General features: G+C 45.5%; 1 protein-coding gene across 1 annotated transcript; it reads right to left on the minus strand.

Moving 5' to 3' along the window:
* Positions 1 to 458: 458 nt before the first annotated feature.
* Positions 459 to 17013, minus strand: LOC121866090 (merozoite surface antigen 2-like; the record flags this gene model as incomplete). Its single annotated transcript, XM_042365688.1, has 3 exons — positions 459 to 537; positions 12094 to 12197; positions 16760 to 17013. Coding segments are annotated over 3 exons (437 nt in total), but the record flags the coding sequence as incomplete, so codon positions are not given.
* Positions 17014 to 17937: the final 924 nt, after the last annotated feature.

The raw sequence follows: 17937 nt of genomic DNA on the forward strand, positions 1-17937 counted from the left end.
AAAGACGGAGAAGTGGAGGGAGGAAGGGAATATGAAGAGAGAGGAAGGAGAGGAGGGAAAGAAGGAGCAGTAAAGAGGAAGAGAATGAGAGGAGAAGTGGATAGAGAGGAGTCAGAGAAGGAAAACACAAAGAGAGGAAAGAAAAGAGAAAAAAGAGCTGTGTTGTTTATTGACAGTTTCTCTCTACACACACACACACACACACACACACACACACACACACACACACACACGCACGCACGCACACACACACGCACACACACACACACACACACACACGCACACACACACACACACACACACACACACACACACACACACACACACACACACACACGCACGCACGCACACACACACACACACACACACACACACACACACACACACACACACACACACACACAACACACACACACACACGACCCATCAGGTGTAACGTTGTCGGTTCTCCCCAAAGCCTAAATGCTTCCAGCTATGCGCTTAACTGGTTCCAGCGAGGTTCCAGCAGGTTTAACAGATGGTTTCCAGTGAGAAGTTCTAGAGAATGATTCCAATAGGTTTCAGTGAGAGGTTTCAACAGGTTCAATCGGTTTCAATAGGCTTCGAAATGGGAGGTTCCAGCTATACGGAGCGACAAACTCAACAGAATTTCAGTTAAAACTTTTTCCACTTTCTCGTCAAGGGTTCCAGCTGTTGGTTCCAGTGAGGTTCTTCTGGGCTTCCAGCAGTTTCCAGGAGACACTTCTAACGATACCACGCACCATCAACCAGCCAGAGAGAGAGAGAGAAAAAAAAAAAAAAAAAAAAAAAAAAAAAAAAGAGAGAGAGAGAGAGAGAGAGAGAGAGAGAGAGAGGGTCCAGATTTCAGGCAGAAGTGAGGCCAGGCAATGGTTCCAATAATATTATTCTTGGGTTCCCAGTCGAAAGTTCCATAAAGCTCTTCCAGTAAAGAATCTTCTGGGTTCTTTAGCTGTCTCTCTAAGGGAAGGTTCAGACAACAGGGTTCCAATAAGGTTCTTTTTTTCTCAACTGTTCTAGCGAGAGGGTTCAACGTCCCTTGTTATCATGAACCACCAGAGTTATTCTAAGACAAGATTACAATAACATTCTTTTAAGGGTTCCCAACAGTTTCCAGTGTTCCGCGATTACACACCACCAATAACTAGTGTTTCCAGTTTTCCAGTCAGAGGTTTCAGTTATTACAATAATATATTTCTGTTTCCAACAGTTTGTGAAGGGTTCCAGCAACGCGTTACCACCAACAACAACAACCAGGGTTTCCAGTTTTCCAGTCAGAAGATTCAGTTAGTTATTACAATAATATATTTCGAAGGGTTCTAAGCGTTTCCAGGAGGAGCGAGGATTTCAGCGACACGTTACCTCCACCAACCATCATCCCAGTTTCCAGTTTTCCAGTCAGAGGGTTCCACGACACGTTACCACCACCAGCCATCATCCCAGTTTAAAGTTCTCCAGTCAGAGGGTTCCAGCGACATGTTACCACCACCAACCATCCTCCCAGTTTTCAGTTTTCCAGTCAGAGGGTTCCAGCGACACGTTACCACCACCAACCATCATCACAGTTTCCAGTTTTCCAGTCAGAGGGTTCCAGCGAGCGACCCCAACACCAGGTCAGATCAATACTAGTAAATCCTAAAATCGGTGAATCCATCACGCATACAACCAGAGGGGACTGACCATGAGAGCAGGCAGGGCGAGGCTTACTGGCTCCCACGGGATGCTGGGAGAGGCGCCGCTACTGGTGAGGGGGAGGAAGAGGGAGGGAAGGAAGGGAGAGGGAGGAGATGCTGGGAGAGGAGGAGGTACTGGTTAGGGGGGAAGGAAAGAAGGAAGAGGGGTATGTTGCAGCGGTACTGGTGAAGGAAGGAAGGAAGGAAGGAAGAAGTTGGGAAGGCGGGGTACTAGGAGAGAGAGAGGAAGAGGAAGAGGGGAGGAAGAGGAAGAGGGGAGAAGGGACAGGGAGGAAGGAGGATTCTGGGAGCAGCGGTGGTACTGGTGAAAGGAAGGGAGAGGAAGGAAAGAAGAGGGAGGAATAAAGGTAGAGGGAGGATGCTGGGAGAGGAGGAAGAAGGAAGGAAGAGAGGCGGAGGAAGCTGGGAGCGGCAGTACTGGTGAGGGGGAAGAGGAGGAAGGAAGAGGGAGGAAAAGAAGGGAGAGGGAGAATCCTGGGAGAGGAAGAGGTACTGAGATGGAAGGAAAGAAGAAGAGGAGGATTTCTGGAAAGGCCGGAAAAGTGCAGTGGAAGTGCTAGGAAAGAGAGAGAGAGAGATGGAACAGGAAATGAAAACAGGAAATTAAATGAGAGAATGTGAAAGGGTGGAAAAGGGCTATGAGCTACAGGAATCCATGAACATCGCAGCAAAAAAGGGAATTGGAACAGGAAAGGATAGTAAAGGCTCTGGAACAGGAGGAGGGAGAGATTCTAGAACAGGAAAGAGGAAGAGAGTGATCCTGGAAAAGCGAAGAGGGAAAAGAAGAGGAGATAGAGATTCTGGAGAACGGGAGGAAAAAGGTAAGTGGAAAGGATAGAACGATGCAGGACTTCAAATGCAAGGAAAGGAAAGGAAAGGGAAAGGAGATAGTGAAAGGAACGAGGAAAAACAACAGACAAACAAACAAACAGAAACAGAGACAGAAGTAAATGGAAAGGGCAGACTAAGAGGGGTGGGAAGAGATAAGTTTTGAAAGGGTAGAGGTAAGCAAATAGCTCTACTAGAAAAGGGATGGAAGGAAATGGAAATTTGGACGGAGGGAAAGGAAGAGGAACAAGACGAACAAGAATAACATAAAGAAGAACAGGAACAAGAAGAAGAACAACAACATAAGAACAGGAAGAAGAATAAACAGCAACAGCAAGAACGAGAAGGAGAACAAGAAAAACAACAATACAATAAACAGCAACAGCAACAAAAGAAGAAAAGGAACAAGAGGAAGGAGGAGGAGGAGGAGAAGAGGAGGAGGAAGAGGAGGAAGAGAGGAAGAGGAGGAGGAAGAGGAGGAGGAGGATTAAAAAAAACAGCTCCTGGAAATAAGTGGCAGGAAAATAGAAAGAAAGAGAAAGACGAGAGGAGATGATTAGAAGAACAGAGAGAGAGAGAGAGAGAGAGAGAGAGAGAGAGAGAGAGAGAGAGAGAGAGAGATCAAGAACAATGGAGAAGAGACAAACAAATTACGGATAAGGGTAAGGGAGGAGGAGGAAGAGGAGGTAGTGGTAGTGGGTGGAGGAGAAGGAGGAAAAGTGAGAAAATAAAAGAGGAGGAGGAGGAGAAGAAGGAGAGGAAGAAAGTGCAAAATGAAAGAGGGGGGTGGAGGAGAGCAGGAAGAAAGGGAGGAGAGGATTCAGAGAGGGAGGGAGGAAAAGGGGAGGGAGAGAGAGGAAAATGAGAGAGGAGAGAGAGGGGAGGGAGAGGGGAGTCAGGGGAGTACTGGGGGAGAGTAGACCAGCAGCTTGGTTATGGGGAGAAGAGTTCTCATGAGATAAACCTGGGGAGAGTAAATGATAGATGATATAGAGAAAGGAGAGTAAATGGCGAAGAGATAGAGAGAAAAGGAGAAAAGAAATAATAGAAAGGGAGAGTAAATTGAGGAAGAAATAATAGAAAGGAGAAGTAATGAAGGAAGAAATAAAGAAAGGAGAAGTAAAATGAAGGAAAGGATGAAAGAGAAAGGAGAGTAATGAAGGAAGAAATAGAGAAAGGGAGAAGTAAATGAAGGAAGAAATAGAGAAAGGGAGAATAATGAAGGAAGAAATAGAGAAAGGAGAGTAAAGAAGGAAGAAGAGAGAAAAGGGGAGAGTAAATGAAGGAAGAAATAGAGAAAGGAGAAGTAAATGAAGGAAGAAATAGAGAAAGGGAGAGTAAATGAAGGAAGAAGAGAAAGGGAGAAGTAAATGAAGGAAGAAATAGAGAAAAGGGAGAGTAAATGAAGGAAAGGATGAGAGAAAAAGGAGAGTAAATGAAGGAAGAAATAGAGAAAGGGAGAAGTAAATGAAGGAAGAAATAGTGAAAGGGAGAGTAAATGAAGGAAAGGATGAGAGAAAAAGGAGAGTAAATGAAGGAAGAAAAGAAAGGAGAGTAAAATGAAGGAAGAAATAGTGAAAGGAGAGAAATGAAGAAAGGATGAGAGAAAAGGGAGAGTAAATGAAGGAAGAAATAGAGAAAGGAGAGTAATGAAGGAAGGAATCACACAAAGGGTGAGTAAACGGTGGAATAAGGATAGAAAGAAAAAGAATAAAAATATGGTGATTAAAAGAAGGAAGGAGGAAGAGGGGAACGAAAGATGGAAGTGAACAGAGGGGAAAGGAGAGAGAGGGAAGGAAGGAAATAACCCTCTGGAAACTAGAAGGGGGATCGAGTACTGAAAGGGTTGGGAGAATCCTGCTGGAACCTGGAAGGTATGTGACGATAAGGAGAACTCTGAAGGGGCTTAAAAAAGGAAAAGATTTAGAATTCTGAATGGGGAAATACAATTACTAGTGATCCTGGAATGGAAGAGAGGTTTTAGATATTTCTGAATGGTGGAAAGCTAACCATAGTGGATTGTGGAAGAGGTGCACAACTGTATGGAATTCTGGAAAAGAAAGAAAAAGGAGGATTGCAAAGAGGAGAGGAAAGAGGATTTGAACATCGTGAAAAGGCGACTCAAGGTAAAGGACAGGAAAAGGGACATTATGGAAAGGACACACAAGAAAAGGAAAAGACAGGAAAATAAAAAAAAGGAAAAGGGACACGAGGAAGAGAAGAACCAAGGAAAATGGACATAATGGAAAGGAAAACACTCAAGGAAAAGGAAAGAAACTCAAAGAAAGGGGTCAAGACATCTCTCAAGGAAAAGGAGAAAACAAGAAAAACTTATAAAGGAAAAGAGACACACTCAAGGAAAATCAACGCACTCTATAGAAAAGGGACACACACACTAAGGAAAAGTAACGCACTCAGTCAAAGTAACGCACTCAAGAAAGGAAAAATCGAGATGAAAAAACGCAGAAAAAACTCCAGGAAGCAACAGGGGGGGTTGGAGAGAGAGAGAGAGAGAGAGAGAGAGAGAGAGAGAGAGAGAGAGAGAGAGAGAGAGAGAGAGAGAGAGAGAGAGAGAGACGGCCTGAAGTTTGAACATCTGAATCTACATAATAAGCAGCACTGAAACACACTATGGGGGATAGATACCAATTCGAGTACGTGAAGTAAGAGAGAGAGAGAGAGAGAGAGAGAGAAAGAGAGAGAGAAGAGGATTAGAGAGAGGAGAGAAAAAGAGAAGAGGGTAGGAAGAAAGAATGGGCGAGAGAGAGAAAAAGAAAAGACAGGAGGAAGGAAAAAGAATGAGTGACAGAGAGAATGAGAAAGAAGAGAAGAGCAAGGAAGAAAGAATTAGATAGCGAGAGAGAGAGAGAGAAAAATGTGAGAAAGAGAAAAAGAGAAAAATAAAGAGAATCAATGCGAAGAGAGCAAGAGAGAGGAATACGTTAAAAAGAAAGAGGAGAAAGAAAGAAAGAGATAGATAGATTGATAGAGACAGACAGACAAAGAGAGAGAGAGAAAGAGAATAAGAGATAATTAAAGATAATAAAAGATAATAACCTGTAAAACCCACAATAAAGACGACCACCAAATAAAAATAAAGACTCTCCACCCCCACCTCACCTGGCACACACGACAAGGAGGGAGAGGGGAGGGGAGAGGGGGGGGAGAGGGGAGGGGAGAGGGGAGGGTAGAGGGAGGCGAGGGGAGGGAGGAGGAGAGGAGGAGGAGGCCCATGTATCTAACACACACACACGGAGACCACGACACAAAACAAGTATTCTAATAAAATCGTAAGTTATTTTTATTTCACCTTAAATTAATGGCTGGGGGACGCATCAAATTGGCCTAACTTGGACTTTACAATGTAGTGATGGTTTATTGGTGGTGTGGTTAGCAGGTTAGGTTAGGTTAGGTTAGGTTAGGTTAGGCTAGGTTGTTAGTAGGTTAGGTTAGGTTAGGTTAGGTTAGGTTAGGCTAGGTTTAGGAAATTTTCACACCTGGTTGATGACATGAGGAGTTGTAAATATAATAGCCTGCTGGTGTGTGTGTGTGTGTGTGTGTGTGTGTGTGTGTGTGTGTGTGTGTGTGTGTGTGTGTGTGCATGTGTGTGTGTGCCTCTCTTCTCTCTCTCTCCTGACTTCACTTACACCACCACTACACTACCCCCACCACAACCACCACCACCACTACACCCACCCCCCACCACAACCACTCACCACCACCACACCACCCCCACCACAACCACCACCACCACCACACCACCACCCCACCACAACCACCACCACCACTCACACTACCCCCACCACAACCACCACCACCACTCACACTACCCCCACCACAACCACCACCACCACACTACACCACCCCCACCACAACCACCACTACACTACCCCCACCACAACCACCACCACCACTCACCCCCCACCACAAACCACCTACAGAATCTCCTCACCACACACTCACCTTACCTACCCTCACTAACCACCCCCTCCCTCCTCCATCCCCTCCCTCCCCTCCATCCCTCCCTCCCTCCCTCCTCCCTCCCTCCCTCCCCCTCCCCCTCCCTTCCTCCCTTCCTCTACAAACATAACGAAAAAACAAATATCCAGGAACTAAATTAAACAGAGGCCCAAGGCGTGACCCACCAGTTCTATATTTCAATTAGACGAACTGAAGCAATTACATAGTGCTACCCTCCCGCGCAACACTCGTGCATCAAAGATTGAATTATCGAGCAGAAATAAGTTAGAATGCAATTGCAAAAGGGGTGAGTGCACGTCCATTGCAAAGTCAGTGTGAGGGAAAAATTAAACTAATAAGGTAGATGTTACAGCATTCCCTCCCTTCTTTCCTTCCCTTCCCCTTCCGTTTCCCTTCATTTTCCTTTTTTCTTTTCCTTTCATTTTCCTTTCCCAACCTTTCCTTTCTTTCCATTTCCTTTCCCTTTCTTTTCCTTTCCTATCCTTTTTTCCTTTCCTCCTCCCTTCCTTTTCCTTTTCCTTCCCTTCCCTTCCGTTTCCCTTCATTTTCCTTTTCTTTCCTTTCATTTTCCTTTCCCAACCTTTCCTTTCCTTCCATTTCCTTTCCCTTTTCCTTCCATCCCTTTCTTTTTCCTTCCCCATTCCCTTTTTTCCTTCCCTTCCCTTACTTTCCCACTAGTGCTGCCCCCTACCACCATAAACCCGCACTACACAGAAAACAAAAAACAAAACAAAAAATATGACAATAATGAAACAGTACTCATCAACTACACACAAAATGTTCTCTATCACACAACAAAAAACACAACATTGAACAATAATTAAATACAATACAACATCACACTGTAACTCTACCCTGTATTAAATTCTACTGTAGTGATACCAAGAGAAATAAAAAAAAAACACGACTAACTGTGAAATATAATGAAATATAATGAAATATTTCCATTACATTGTGTTCACTTCTGCCTTTACACATAGGAAGAGTGTAGTGGGTTAAGCTCTTGTATTTATATAGCCTTTGTTGAGTGTTTTTGTTGTGATGAAAATATAATGTAATGGTGGTAAGATTGAGATCAGTGTTGTGTGGACTCCCTTGTCATCTTCACTACAGCTGTCTCTCGTCTTGTTGTGAGGTGATGAACAGTTAATAGGATCATAAGGGTCAGTTTAGTGGTTTATTGTTGATTTGACATACATACAGACACTCACATATACAGTACACACACACACACACACACACACACACACACACACACACACCATCGGAGAGACACTAAAATTAGATGGTGTTTGTTTTATTTACAGAAATTTATCATAATAGTGAAGAGAACGAAAACAGGATCCAGTATCTTATTGTGCGTTCCTCCGTCTAGCGTAAAGAGAGGAGAGAGAGAGAGAGAGAGAGAGAGAGAGAGAGAGAGAGAGAGAGAGAGAGAGAGAGAGAGAGAGCTAAAATAAAACATCGATCGGGGACAAATAGAATCCAATCGCACACAATAAGAAAGCAGACGACTTGACAGAGTGGGCAAAAAAAAAAAAAATCGCACTAAAATCGGATTAAAGACGGATTCCTGCACAAAGTCGCTGCCTCAACACTCAAAATGTCTCAGTGAGCTTGACGTGGTTCCTCCTCCCTCACTACTACTGCTACCAGGAGGGGGGGGTGGTGGGGGTGGGGGGGGTAGAGGGGAGAGGGGAGGGGTGAGGGGTGAGGGGGTGAGGGTTTGGGGTGAGGAGGGTGGGGAGGTGAGGGTGGGGTTGAGGGTTTGAGGGTGGGGGTGGAGGGGGGGTGAGGGGGGTGAGGGTGGGAGGTGGAGGGTGAGGGGTGATTGAGGGTGGGAGGTGAGGGTGGGGATGAACGGGGGTGAGGGAGGTTGAGGGTAGGGGTGGTTGTTGGAGATGATGGTGGAGGTAGAGATAGAGGTAGTGGAGGTAGAGATAGAGGTAGTGGAGGTACAGGTAGAGGAGGTAAGGGTAGAGGTAGTGGAGGTAGAGGTAGAGGAGGTAGAGATAGAGGTAGTGGAGGTACAGGTAGAGGAGGTAAGGGTAGAGGTAGTGGAGGTAGAGGTAGAGGAGGTAGAGATAGAGGTAGTGGAGGTAGAGGTAGAGGAGGTAGGGGTAGAATATGAGGTCATATCTAACTACCTAAATTAAATTCCTCTACTTTCTGAAACAATCCTAAGTTAAAACACATCTTCACCCTTAACTGCAGGATGGTGGTAACTCTCCTCAGTTACGGTAACAAATTAGATTCTCAAATGTACTTAGGTAAAAAAAATTCTCCCTAACTGAGGTAGTGAGATGACATCAGTCTGGTGTAAGGAGGAGGAATTCTTAGAGCTTTACCACGTTATGTTTCTCTCTCTCTCTTTCGTTTTTCTCTCTTTTCCTGCCTCTCCTTCCATTCCTCCCTCACTTTATCCCCACCTCCCTCTCCCTCCCTCTCCCTCCCTCTCACCCCTTCCCACCCACCCATCTTCACTCCAACACACACCCACATAGAATCTCCCTCCTAAATGATGCATCTAACTCACTCACATTAACCCACGATACGAAGTTAAATTCCCATAAACTCGTAAGTTAATATATTTTTTGCCCTTAACTGTTATCGTGTAAGACATTATCTAACTGGTTAATTTTATATGATCGTAAATGGTGTGTAAGTTTTGCTGAGACTTTACCGTAAGTCTGTATAAGTTAAGGGAGGAAAAATTGACCTCGAGTTACGAATATTTGAGGATCTTTCTAGGCTAGGTACAGTGATGAGGGTACAGTGATGAGGGTACAGTGATGAGGGTACAGTGATGAGGGTACAGTGATAAGGGTACAGTGATGAGGGTACAGTGATAAGGGGTACAGTGATAAGGGTACAGTGATAAGGGTACAGTGATAAGGGTACAGTGATAAGGTACAGTGATGAGGGTACAGTGATAAGGGTACAGTGATGAGGGTACAGTGATAAGGGTACAGGATACAGTGATGAGGGTACAGGATGAGGGTACAGTGATGAGGGTACAGTGATAAGAGTACAGTGGATAAGGGTACAGGATGAGGGTACAGTGATGAGGGTACAGTGATGAGGGTACAGTGATGAGGTACAGTGATAAGAGTACAGTGATAGGGTACAGTGATGAGGGTACAGTGATGAGGGTACAGTGATGAGGGTACAGTGATGAGGGTACAGTGATGAGGGTACAGTGATACAGAAGAGTTGGTGTTATGAAGGAAGAAATTAATGAAAGGGTAAATGAGGGGTAAGAGTGAGGGAGGGAGGAGGAGGGGAGATGTAAGCGGTGAGGGAGGAGTGAGGGAAGGTGTAAGCGGTGTGGGGAGGAGGAGGAGGTGAGCGGTGAGGAGGGAGTGAGGGAGGTAAGCGGTGAGGGAGGAGTGAGGAAGGTGTAAGCGGTGAGGGGAGGAGCGAGGGGAGGAGTGAAGGCTGATGAGGAAGGATTAGGGGAAGGCAAAGAGTAAATGAGATAGGTGAGGGAAGGGTGAGGGGAGGGGGTGAGGGAGTGTGAGGGACAAGGGCACATGAGATATGAGAGGCGGTGTGGAGGGGAAGATAGATAGGGAAGATGAGGGGAGGGAAGTGAGGGTAGGGGTGTGAGGTGATGGTGTGTGGAGAGGACAGAGGTGAGGGAGAGTACAGGAGAAATGTGAGGGGAAGCAGGTGAAGGGGGGATGTAGAGAGAGGATAGGGAGAGAGGGGGGTGGGGAGGGAGGTGAGAGGGTGAGGGGGAAGGTGTGGGGAGGGAGGTGAGGGGAGAGCCAGGTACAGCCAAGTGACAAGATAGTCACCACTAACGAGGTCTCTTAATGTTATTTACATGTCAGGTGTTGATGACACTTTCCGTCCTCAACACCGTTTTTGTGGACTGCTACAGGTGTGTGCAGGTGTGTGTGGGGGGAAGAGCACAACCCCTCACCCCCTACCCAACACCCCTCTACCACACACAATTACCAGGTCGTCAGATGGTGGTGCTAATTGCTCAACTAGCTCATTACAGCCTGGACAAAACAACAAACAACTGACACCTCTGACAACACCGCAATGTTTATACACTGACCAAGATGTTGACAGAGGCTTCCCTCATGACTGACAGGTGTGTGTGTGTGTGTGGTGTGTGTGTGTGTGTGTGTGTGTGTGTGTGTGTGTGTGTGTGTGTGTGTGTGGTGTGTGTGTGTGTGTGTGTGTGGTGTGTGTGTGTGTGTGTGTGTGTGTGTGTGTGTGTGTGTGTGTGTGTGTGTGGTGTGTGTGTGTGTGTGTGTGTGTGTGTGTGTGTGGTGTGTGTGTGTGTGTGTGTGTGTGTGTGTGTGTGTGTGTGTGTGTGTGTGTGTGTGTGTGTGCATTCCCTCCTTGTTTGTTTATTTGTCTGTCTAAACTGTGATTAGTGTTCCTTGATTGTATTATTCCTCTTCCTTCTCTCTCCTTCCTCCTCTATTCTTCTTCTTCTTCCTTCTCCACTCTTCCTCCTCCTCCTCTCCTCCTCCTCATCTTCTCACTCCTTCTCTTCCTCCTCCTCATCTTCCTCTTCTATCCTCCTAACACACTGTGTGAGACAACAACAAACAAACAAACAAAGTCAAACAAACGACTCAAACAAACAAAACAACTCAAACAAACAAACGACTCAAACAAACAAACAGACTCAAACAAACGACTTAACCAACCAACAAACAAAACACACATAAACAAACGCGACAAACAATCAACCAAACAACCAGACAAACAACTCTGTAAACAAGTCGAGTGTTGACATTTACCTCCTTTGTTACCACCCACCACACCTACCCCACCTCCCAAAGAATCTAGGAGTTAGAGATATTAAAGGCGTAGTTCATGAACGTCTTATGAGATGTATTGACTCGTAATGGTGCTGGCTGAGAGATAATGGTGCTGGTTGAGATAATGGTGCTGGCTGAGGATAATGGTGCTGGTTGAGAGGATAATGGTGCTGGTTGAGAGATAATGGTGCTGGTTAGAGATAATGGTGCTGGCTGAGAGATAATGGTGCTGGTTGAGAGATAATGGTGCTGGTTGAGAGATAATGGTGCTGGCAGAGATAATGGTGCTGGCTGAGAGATAATGGTGCTGGTTGAGAGATAATGGTGCGGTTGAGAGATAATGGTGCTGGCTGAGAGATAATGGTGCTGGCTGAAAGATAATGGTGTGGCTGAGAGATAATGGTGCTGGCTGAGAGATAATGGTGCTGGCTGAGAGATAATGGTGCTGGCTGAGAGATAATGGTGCTGGCTGAGAGATAATGGTGCTGGCTGAGAGATAATGGTGCTGGCTGAGAATAATGGTGTTGTTTGAGGAATGGTGTTGCTTGAGATAATGGTGCTGGCTGGAGGAGATAATGGTTGCTGGTTGAGAGATAATGGTGCTGGCTGAGAGATTGTGGTGCTGTGAGAGATAATGGTACTGGCTGAGGAGATAATGGTGCTGGCTTGAGATAATGGTGCTGGCTGAGAGATAATGGTGCTGGCTGAGAGATAATGGTGTTGGCTGAGAGATATTATGGCTTGTGGAGATAACTCGCGGTGTGTGAGCAGGTGAGTGGACGTACCTGGCGTTTGGTGAGTCCGGACGGTGTGGTCGTGGGAGGAGGGAGGTGATGGCTTGGTTGGGTATGTCTCTGACTCCATCCTGAGGAGTTCTGGTCACACTGTTCTGTAGGAAACCACCATGTTAGTACACCAATGGGCAGTTTATTACACTGTCAGCCACTCTCCACAGCAAGATTCTAATTGTACTTTATTTTTTGTCTAGGATCACCAGGTGTTCAGTAAGTCTTGTACCTCCTTATTTAACATTATTGAAAGAAAGGAATCATGTTTGAATTTATCTCGGCATTGTTATCAAATTCCCATGACGTATTTATTTTACTGGGGTAAATTGGTATGAAAATACATGTAGATATAGTTGTTAGATTAGTAAATAAATAATATATAAGGATGTAGGTTAGTGTTAAATAGACCAGCGTTAGAGGCAGTCGTATAGAGCTGCTTACTTCTCTGACAGGTTTAAACACAATAAATTAGATGATTGCTACCTCCGGCAATGTTCTTGGTTAGCGATTAGTTGTTGATGAGTTGTAATATTAAAACCCGCACCTGAATAATTCCCTGGTATTTTTAAACTCCGGTAATTATCTATTGGAGGAGTTTAATGACTGGAGGGCCGAGGTTGGATTACGAGGTTGTTATTGTTTTGATACGGTCAGCTGATCGAGGGAGTTGATATTCTGGATGCTTGTGTTTACATTTGTCAGCTGATCAGGAGAGTGTTGACATATGAAGATCTTACAATATTTATGAAAGGCATTTGTTTACATGGGAGTGTTGACATAAAGAGATTTACATTGGCCAGGAAAGACATTGTTTACAGAGACGAACGGCTAAGGTGGCTGACACCCTAAGACTGGTGGGAATAGGTGGCAAATAGATGGTCCTGCATTATGTCTCAAGGTGTTTGTTTACATCGGTCAGCTGATCGGGAGAATTTTAAGGCTCATGAAAGAATTACGGTTTTGTTATTGTTTGTGAAGTGAACTGCTCGAGGGAGTTAAGTCGGTGAATCTCAAGGATGACTTCTAGTATCACCTGAAGTATCACCATCCCAGCTTATTTCACCTAAAGATTAACCACCGTAAGACTGTTTGTGGAGGTTGAGTTAGGTTAGCGTCAGAGTGGTCAATATACGGTTGGGTTGGGTTAGGTTAGGTTAGCGTCAGGGTGGTCAATCTGCGGTTGGGTTGGGTTGGAGCTGGGTTAGCGTCAGAGTGGTCAATCTACGGTTTCAGTTTGGTTGGGAGTTGGCGTCAGAGTGGTCAATCTACGGTTCAGTTGGGTTGGGTTAGGGTAGGTTAGCGTCGATGGTGAGTCAATATCTTGGTGATCCACAAACCGTGCTCGTAACAATGACATAAAATTAGCGGGTCTATACTTGACAAGACATGTCTGATGTGGGGAAAAACATAAAAAGCAGGGTAATCATTGATTATCCCCTCCTTTCGAAACTCATATACTACGGGCACGCTTTGAGGGCTTTCTGAAGACGGAATAGGGAGAGGAGGAGGAGGAGCGAGGTCAGTGTACATGAAAGATTAAATGTAGAGTGAGGAATGGGTGTTACAGGCCACCGGGGACTTTATCATCACACACACACACACACCACCTCTGACCCCTATCTCTTCGCAACACAACACAGCCCTATCTCCATTAACCCTCCCTCGGCCCACTGCACCGTCACCTCACACAAGATAATTCACAACATACAATAATCCAGGTGCAACACGACTTTTCCTGATAATCCATCATAATTCACATCACAGGCCTTGACTCTCACGCCCTCAACGCCTGATGTCCACGTCAGCGCTGGCAGGAGATTATAAACTGTCCGTGTGAATGTTTGGGGTTTGTTATGAAGAGTACACACACACACACACACAGTTTTACGCACTTACATCTACATACATACATACATACATACATACATACATACATACATACATACATACATACATACACACACATACACAAAGGCTATTTCATGTCTCTCCCTCTATCTTGTCAAGTAAAAAGTGAAATCCCACTCGTATGCGGGTTCAAACATGCATGGTGGATCTTTGACTACCATGATGTGTGTTGAGTGGTCCTTTGGCTACCATGATGGAAGCTGATTGGTTCTATGGTTACTACGAAGGAAGCTGATTGGCTGTTTGGCAATCATGATGGAAGCTAATTGGTTCTTTGACTATCACCATGTACGTTGATTGATTCGCGCAGGTACTATTGATGCAGTGATTGGTCGTTAGCCGCTGTGGCGTGACCAGTTAACCAGTGTACTTGAAAACACTTACTTATACATTGCAATGTCTGGCACGTTTTGGAGATGTGGCAATGCTGTGTTTTATTTACATTGTATTAAACTACGTTAAAGGCCTTAGGGAACCTCACAGCAAGCCAGACTAAAGATTGCTATTAGGCCTTCACAGTGTTGCACATCTAACAAAATGAGCAGCCACTGTACCAGGTATGGGTGCGAGGACACTGTACCTGGATGCTGAAAACCAATCAACACATTTACACATAAACGTGGATTCAACTGTCATCGTCTATCAAGATAGCATGCCATTATGTAGTACACTCACTTCACTCAAAAATACAATAAGAAAATCATTATATTTATCTTATAAGTTAAGGCAGATATTATAAAATGGTAAAAATAAGAATAAAGAATAAAAAAATGGATAATAAAGTAGGAAACAATAAAACAAAAGATAAATAAGACGAGAATTAAATGAGTAAAATAACACAAGTATAAGGATGAAGGGAAGAGGAAAGGAGGAGGAAGAGGAAAGAGAAAAGGAGGAGGAGGAGGTCAGAGAAGAAAAGAAAGAAAAGAAATAAAGAGAAGAGAGAGAGGAGAAAAAGAACACAGCATAAAGTAGTATAAAGATTCCCAAGAAGAATAACAATAAAGAAAACGGGGATAGGACACAGGGGAAACTCAATAAAAGAAGCAATGGTAGGGGACAGGGGAGCTTACCTAACAGGGAGCTGCTACACATCGTTGTCCTTTTGCACCAACAACACCAGCACCAGCGGCGGATGTCGCGGCACTCGGCGGAGGAGGGCGGACGCCCACCACCGAGGCCCTTCCCGGGTTACCACCTGCAGATGTAAGTGTCATAGCCTTGTATAGGTGGGTGGGGCCGAATCAGCCTCACGATCATGGTCTCGTGCATCAGGTGTCTCGGTGTCATTGTAGGCCAGGCCAGCCTCACTCTGCCACACCAGCATCGTGTTAAACTGCCTCGTAAACAGGTGTGTGTGTGTGTGTCCCTCACCACTCACACGCCATAGTTCCTGGGAGGGCTGGTCATGACTGCCAACCTCTGATCCACACTCATCCCTTTGCTCGTCATGACTCACGCTACGAGGCTTCATTGGGCTTCACTTGAGGCTTCACTTGAGGCTTCACTTGAGGCTTCACTTTTTTAATTCACATATATCTCACCGAATCGAGGCACACACGTAATTATGTTGACACTCACACACCACAAACAAATTGTACTCGATGGTGTGGCCATAAGCTTCGATTACTGTTTTGTTTCGTAAAGCAGTAAATGAACCACAACTTCACTCAAACACGATACTTTCACCAAGTTATATATATATATATATATTTCTTATCTCACTGGAATTAATAAAAAGAAATATTAATATACTTTCATATTTATAGTGTCTGTAGAATAAAATACACATTATTATCACTTAAATCAAAATATAACATAGAAATTATCAAAAGCTTTAAATATCTTCTATCAAGTGGATTCAGCAGTTCACTCTTATTTTATTATCGAGTTTCGAGGGCCAAAGTGAATCCTCTTACTAACTGTCAATAATGCAAACCTAAAAAAACAAATGAATATCAACAAGAGTGTCACGTGACCAGCCTCAACCAATCACCAATTCACCATTCATCGACATTCCTTTCGAGGTTTGTGTAGAAAAATGCCCATTAAAGTGTTCGAGTTTGATGATGTAGATGGTAGATAAAAGAGTAGACAAGTAGATAAGAGTAGACAGATAAGAGGAGACTGGTAGATAACAGTAGATGGGTGGATAACAGTAGACGGGTAGATAACAGTAGACGGGTGGATAACAGTAGACGGGTAGATAACAGTAGACGGGTGGATAACAGTAGACGGGTGGATAACAGTAGACGGGTAGATAACAGTAGACGGGTGGATATAAGCTGAAAAAGTAGACGGATAGATACACAGTGAACAGGGTAGATTAAGAGTAGACGGGTAGCTAACAAAGTCAGTGGTTATGATGTGATTGAATGGTCGGGTCTCATCTCATACACCACGCCCCATCTACTGTCTATTTCTTCATGTACTATCAACTATTTCGAAGTCACAACTATCACCAAACACTACTGACAGCCACCACAGCCACCACAACCACTACCACTACCACAACCACTATCACCACTACCACAACTACCACAACTTCTACTACCACAACTACCACAATCACTACCAGAGGCGGCATGTTAGTGGGTGGCGGGGAGGACTCTGCAGCGTTGCCATAGCCTCTGTCACTACCTTGCAGTTGCTTAACACTGACAGCTGCGGCACCCACATCACTACCTGGCCCACAGAGCTTTTACCCTGGCCACTACCTGGCCACTACCCCACAGCCTGCCCTGGAGCCACATACCCTGGCCGCTACCTGGACTACTGCACCTGGCCGCTGCCTGGACCACTGCCCTGGCCACTGCCTGAGACCACCTGGCCACTGCCCTGGACCACTGCCCACTGCCCACTGACCACTGCCCTGGCCACTGCCTGGACCACTGCCCTGGCCACTGCCACAGATCACTGCACTGGCCACTGCACCTGGGCCACTGCCTAGCCTTCCTAGACCACTGCCCTGGCCACTGCCCTGAACCACTGCCTGGCCCACCTGGACCACTGCCCAGGGCACTACACATCATTTATCACACCGATAACACCCGTAGTACCTCTTCATACCGCGAAGCACCACTCAATGTAAGTACAGGTGGTCCAAAATGACCTAAGATTCGTCACAGGTGAATGATACCCCTTTCACCAGAACCACAGCCGAGAATACATAGGGACCTGAGAATGAAACCCATCAACCAGCAGTTGCACAGCCCAGCAGATTCTGGCAAAAGATAGAACTATCAGAGCAAGAACTCCTTACAAAAGCTCCCACCAGATAACGACAACAACATACATGGTTCCCAAAAAGTTACCAAATCAAAGGTCCATTGCCACCCCTAATCTACACGGCCAGGCAAAGACAACCTCCCTAGACCAAGCATCCGCCAGTAGAGGTTGGCGGAATATGAAATAAGGCCTTAAAACACCCATATATGGGACAGGGTTGGCTGTCTAGTGCTGTACCGACAGACAATAACAACCCAGACACAGCCTAGCACACTATAGGCTTAGCTGGGCGGTCAGCCCACGCCCTCTCTTACCTCCTACTGGTATTTCTTCAATTTCCGAACTATAACTTCCTTCCCCCACCTCTAATCTTCCTTCACCTTCCTTTCTCTACAAAAAAAGAAAAAAATGGCCATTACCCAAGACCACTACCCTGGCCAGAATCCTGGCCACAATCCTGACACTAGCCACAGTCCACTACCCTAACAACCCCTAACCACTACCCCTAGCCCTGCCCTGGCTACTTAGCTTCTGGGAACCACTAGAGTCCAAGAGGCCGTATCAGACACCACCACCGCCCTCCCTCCCTCCCTACCTCCTCTCCACCACCTCCTCCCCTCTCCACCACCACTCCTCCTCCTCCCACCACCACCCTCCCCTCCCCACCCCTCCCTCCCACCACCACCCCTCCCTCTCCACCACCAC

This window comes from Homarus americanus, unplaced genomic scaffold (assembly GCF_018991925.1).
Source record: "Homarus americanus isolate GMGI-L3 unplaced genomic scaffold, GMGI_Hamer_2.0 scaffold36319, whole genome shotgun sequence".
NCBI lineage: Eukaryota > Metazoa > Arthropoda > Malacostraca > Decapoda > Nephropidae > Homarus > Homarus americanus.